At 43.7% G+C, this 6000-nt stretch overlaps 1 protein-coding gene across 1 annotated transcript in view; it reads left to right on the plus strand.

Moving 5' to 3' along the window:
* The window catches only part of ZNF408 (zinc finger protein 408), a 28189-nt gene extending 22569 nt beyond the window's left edge, over window positions 1–5620 (plus strand). Inside the window, exons 4-5 of the mRNA XM_089684571.1 lie at window positions 475–1007; window positions 3981–5620. Coding sequence (XP_089540697.1) covers window positions 475–1007; window positions 3981–5575 — 2128 coding nt within the window. The 3' untranslated portion in view covers window positions 5576–5620. The remainder of the gene's footprint in view (window positions 1–474; window positions 1008–3980) is intronic.
* Window positions 5621–6000: the final 380 nt, after the last annotated feature.

Genomic DNA, 6000 nt, shown 5'->3' on the forward strand with positions numbered 1-6000 from the left:
TCTGTGTGATCAAATGCTTCCCATTTTTAAAAATGGCGCTATTTACATATGGAGAAACCGGAAGTAATGTATGCTCATCGCTAACTGTTTTCTATACCAGATGGTCGATTGGGTGTCCTAGTGCTACAGGACAGCCCATGGAAAGGGGGGATGTCTTCTCCCACTGCTTGTTAAAGCAAACCAGTGGCTAGTTAGCTGCTTGGTTTACTTTTACAAGAGAGCCGACCGTCGGCTCTAATTCCTGCTGCTTGCCCTTAGCAGGGCTAAATATAAGGAAAAACCTCCTCTTGCCCGGCACCCAGAACTGCATGTCCTGGGCATCGAGCTATAGGAATTGCACATCCCTGACTAAAAAATGTCTCCTTCACGATGTGTTGTCAGTGATGAATGATGCCGATACAGATTTTTCTGCAACAGGGCACCAGAGAGCATAGTCTCCAGGTTTATTTGACTGTAAACTATAATGTTTTGCAGGTTTGCAAGAAGTGGCCCAAAACACGTGAATGTGAGACTACGTAAACTCAATGGAAATCTGCTCCTTCAGGTCATCACCTCAATCCAGCCAGGTTCAGAATTGCTCTTTCCACAAGAGGATAATGGTGAATGCACTGAAGAAACTGAACATATCAATGAAAGGAAAAGAGAACCTATTCTATCCACCCAAATTGCATCGGGTGATTCCATTCCCCAAAACTTTATCGAATCATCAGTGGAGACTGGAGGTGATGAACTATCAAAGTTTACCAAAGAAACATCAGTCAGTACAAAATCCCCATTATCCCCACAGCCTGAAGAACTGGTTGTAACGCCACATCCAAAGGGGTCTTCTTCTTTAGGGACCCCAGAGATTGAGAGGACGGAGCCAGCAGTGACACCAGAAGTAGAAGCAATGTCACCACTTGCCCCAGAGCCAGAAGGAGCCAAGCTGTCACTTAATGCAGACTCAATTATTGCCACTGAGGAGACTGCACCTGAGCAGGGTAGTGCAGTAAAGACCAGAAATACAGGTGTGTATTCAATTTCCCAAAGTAAATGTTGTTCCACCTTATCACTTGGTTACAGGTAATCCGTTACAGGTATATGGATAATCAGCACTGTTTATAATCAGTTACTGAAGCACAAAGAAAGGCCCTTTTTTTGTCAATCCATTAGTTATTCCTTGTTATTGTAGCCATATGACCTCACAAGACTCATGATTACTTCTTCCTGATCTAGCAGTGTCCTACATGCCAGTATGAAGCTGAAAGGAGGGGGAACCTGTAAGAGAAGTAGCCCTGTAGATGTTGCTAGCACTTGTATGTGTATGTATGTGTATATATATATATATATATATATATATACACACGTGTATGTGTGTGTGTGCATATACAGTTGTGTTCAAAATAATAGCAGTCAGACATCACTAACTGGATCAATCACTGTTTTTGGTAGAAATGATATTTCTGCATGGCAAATAATTTACTAGCAGGTGTAGTAGAGTAATAGAAATCCAACAGACCCAACAGTCATGACATGCATGCTGCTGATTCTGTGTCATTGAATCACTCATTGAAAGGGGCATGTTCAAAATAATAGCAGTGTGGAGTTCTATTAGTGAGGTCATTCATTCTTTGAAAAACAGGTGGCAATTATTGCCCTTATTTAAGGAAGGAAGGCAGCAAATGTTGTACATGCTGGTTACAGTGCATTTCTCTCTGAAATTCTGAGGAAAATGGGTCGTTCCAGACATTGTTCAGAAGAACAGCGTACCTTGATTAAAAAGTTGATTGGAGAGGAGAAAACATATAAAGAATTGCAGAAAATGATAGGCTGCTCAGCTAAAATGATCACAAATGCTTTAAAATGGCAACCAAAACCTGAAAGACGTGGAAGAAAGCGAAAAACTATCATTCGAATGGATAGAAGAATAGCCAAAATGGCAAGGACTCAGCCAACAATCAGCTCCAGGAAGATGAAAGAAGGTCTAAAGTTACCTGTGAGTACTGTTACAATTAGAAGACGCCTATGTGAAGCCAAGCTATCTGCAAGAAGCCCCCGCAAAGTCCCACTGTTGAAAAAAAGACGTGCTGAAGAGGTTACAATTTGCCAAAGAGCACATTGACTGGCCTAAAGAGAAATGGCGCAACATTTTGTAGACTGATGAAAGTAAGATTGTTCTTTTTGGGTCTAGTGGCCGGAGACAGTTTGTCAGACGACCCCCAAACACTGAATTCAAGCCACAGTACACTGTGAAGACAGTGAAGCATGGTGGTGCAAGCATCATGATATGGGGATGTTTCTCATACTACGGTGTTGGGCCTTTTTATCGCATACCAGGTATCATGGATCAGTCTGAATACATCAGAATACTTACAGAGGTCATGCTGCCTTATGCTGAAGAGGAAATGCCCTTGAAATGGGTGTTCCAACAAGACAACGACCCCAAACACACCAGTAAACGTGCAACATCTTGGTTCCAGACCAACAAGATTGACGTTATGGAGTGGCCAGCCCAATCCCCGGATCTTAATCCAATAGAAAACTTGTGGGGTGACATCAAAAATGCCGTTTCTGAGGCAAAACCAAGAAATAGAGAAGAACTGTGGAATGTAGTCCAATCATCCTGGGCTGGAATACCTGATCACAGGGGCCAGAAGTTGGGTGACTCCATGCAACACAGATGTACAGCAGTTCTCAGAAACAGTGCGACTACAACCAAATATTCATTAAGTCATTCAAAGGAAAGCAAAATCTTCAAACGTTTTTCAGTTTATATAGTGAATGTTTGAGTTTGTAAAGAAGAATACAAACACTGCTATTTTTTTGAACAGTCTAATATTCACTTTTCTTCAATTTTATTTAGAGGAACAACACAAATTTGATATATTTTACTTCATGTTTTGATTTGGAATAGAATGTGTAGTGTTCCCAATGCATTTGTGTGTATGGAAATAATAGCTATTAGAAGGATTTTGAGCTTTATTTATTTTTTTCAACACACTGCTATTATTTTGAACACAACTGTTTATTTTTATATATATATATATATATATATACATATATATATATAATATTTGAAAATTGATCAGGATGCTGGTATGGGGTATGGCAGTGATCAGGGCACTGGTAGGAGGGGGTATGGCAGTGATCAGGGTGCTAGTTTGGTGTATGACGATGATCATGGCGGTCCCAGTTTCTGTGCATGCACCTTCAGGCCTCAGATTGGCTCCAAGGCATGCACCCTTAGGGCTTATTCAAATGGATGACTAGTCCCATCTTCTGTGCAGAGCCCCTAGCAGATGCATGTGCATCCACCTTGGAGCAGCCTATAAAAGTGGATGCACACACAGCGACTGCACAGAGACAATCGCATATCAAAGTTTAACATGCAAGCAGGAGCAGGTGTGTGAATCCGAACACAGACATTGTGCATTTGGATCCGTGTACCTGCTCCTGCCCGCATGTAAAATTTTGACAGGCAATTGTGTCCATGAAGCTGCTGCGTGTGCATCCACCTATATAGGATGCCTGCACAAAGTTCCGAGGTGGATGTACATGCATCTGCCAGTGTCTCTGCATGGTGGACAGGACTAATCGCTCCTTTGAATGAACCCTTAGATGTCAGATTAACCGCAAACCCTTTACCTTCAGAAACTACAGGAGTGCGGGCATCATGGCTACATCCTCAGCCACCGGTGGGCTTTCAGTGATATCAGCAAAGTGGGTGGACCAGGCTTTGTAATTTGCATTCTAATGAGATGTTGGTTGGTGCCAGCACAAAAGATGTCATGTGCCTGCCTGATATTACCTGGTGGGGATTGAGGATGCCTGATTTAAATTATTCATATTTTAAAAACATACAGAGTTCATCTATAATTGAAGTTCCTTTTCCAGAATGTTTTGCCCATTAAGAAAGTGAACAAATATATTCAGAAATGGTTTTGAACTATGTACGTGAATGCATTGTGATTGGTGTAATTGCTAATTATCTTTATTTGTAGAACCGACTGATGTGGCTCACTCAGATGATATGAAGGAAGAGGCAGCGAAGGATAATAAACATGTGAACTGCAGCCAGGATGGGACAAAATGTCAGGCTTCTAGTATCCTTTTATCCAGGTCCAACAAAGTTTCTGGAAGGGAGAGCAAGACCAGGAATGCAGAAAGTAAAAAGAAGACAATTGAGAGAGGGAAGAGCAAACTAAAAGAAAGCAAAGCAAATGTAGATGCTGACAAACCAAAGATTATACCTCCAAGTAAGGCAGTGAAGCGGAAGTGCTCCCCTACTCCTGTAAATAACAGTGATAACCCAGCTAAGATCTCCAGACTAGAAAGAGATGAAGAAGGGGACGTTTCTAAAGATGTAAAAGAGGACACTGTTAGCAAGAGTACAAAACTAAAGGCGCCATCAGAACGCAAGTTCCATTGTCCAGACTGCAATAAAAGCTTCTGCCAGATAGGTCATCTACGACGACACAGTTTCATCCATACTGGCCACAAGCCATTCCTGTGCACAGAGTGTGGTAAAGCCTATTGCTCAGAGGAGAGCTTTAAAGCCCACCTTTTAGGCCACCAGGGTCTCCGTCCTTTTAAATGCTCACTCTGTGATAAAGCGTATGGCACACAACGTGACCTGAAAGAGCATTCTGTGCTCCATACAGGGCAAAGGCCCTACCGCTGTGAGGACTGCGGTAAAAGCTTTGCCCGCCGTCCTACTTTACGTATCCACCGTAAGAATTACTGCACACCAAGGACTGACGAGGCAAAAACTCCTCTCCTTTGCACAGTGTGCAACAAGCAGCTCGCCAACAGTTGCTCACTGCGCAATCACATGCTCGTACATACAGGGGAAAAGCCCTATACGTGTCCGGACTGTGGCAGTAGCTTTCGCCATAAGGGAAATTTGCGGATTCACCAGCGACTTCATACTGGTGAAAAGCCCTACAAGTGCCAGTTCTGCGGCGATTCGTTTCCCCAGCAGCCTGAGCTAAAGCGGCACTTGATCCTGCACACTGGAGAAATGCATTTGTGTACTGTCTGTGGCAAGGCGTTAAAGGACCCCCATACTCTGCGTGCCCATGAGCGCCTTCATACAGGCGACCGCCCGTTCATGTGCCAGTACTGTGGAAAAGCCTACCCCATCGCCACCAAACTGCGGCGCCACCTGAAATCCCACCTGGAGGATAAACCATTCCGCTGCCACCTATGTGGCATGGGCTATAATCTGCAGCACAGTTTGAAGCGCCATTTGCACAGCCACAGAGATAATGAACTGAAAACTGAAGATTCTGCTGCCGAGTCAGCTGCAGGCAGCGAGCCGGAGCACACGCTGGTATTGCTGCAGTTAGTTGAGCCAGAGGAAGCTTCCGAGAGCTCAAACAGGATACTGATTGCAGACTTTTCAGAGAGCTCTGAAGCAGATCATTCCCACAATACCCGCACACTGCTTTTTCCACTGAACTCTGAAACAATAGAGGTCTCTGCAGGTTCCAATCACCGTGGTGGAATCCTGCACAGGGATCATTGCCCTGGAATAATACTGCTTCCTCAGGCACTGGGATTCAGTACTGTAATAGAGGAGGTGGAGGTTGAGTGAGGAATGTATGAAGTTTGCCTAAATAAAATATGTTTTCATCTCTAACCTTGTGTAAAAGTTTCTGTACTTGTAAAAAAAAAAACCAAACAGTTTTTAACGCAAACCTCTCAGACTTTGCCGCAAGATTAAAAAATCTCCAAACCCTAACTGCAAGCAGTCCAAGATGCCTTTAAAGCGGAGCTCCACTCAAAAGGGGAAGTTCCGCTTTAAGCCTTTGTCCCCCCCCCCCCTCCCCATTAAGGATTGGCATCTTTGGGGAGCGAGTACCTGAATTTGGCAGGTACCCGCTCCCACTTCAGCTGCAATCGCCTTGGGGATCGGAAGTGAAAGTGAAAAGTGAAAATCAGCTTTGATATGACCGGGGGGTAATTGAACAAGACATCAGTTACATTAGGTTTAGTGGCGGCTCTCCAAGCACAACAAAG

Source organism: Staurois parvus, unplaced genomic scaffold, assembly GCF_062004578.1.
Source record: "Staurois parvus isolate SC_StPar_1 unplaced genomic scaffold, SC_StPar_1.0 ptg000350l, whole genome shotgun sequence".
Classification (NCBI taxonomy): domain Eukaryota; kingdom Metazoa; phylum Chordata; class Amphibia; order Anura; family Ranidae; genus Staurois; species Staurois parvus.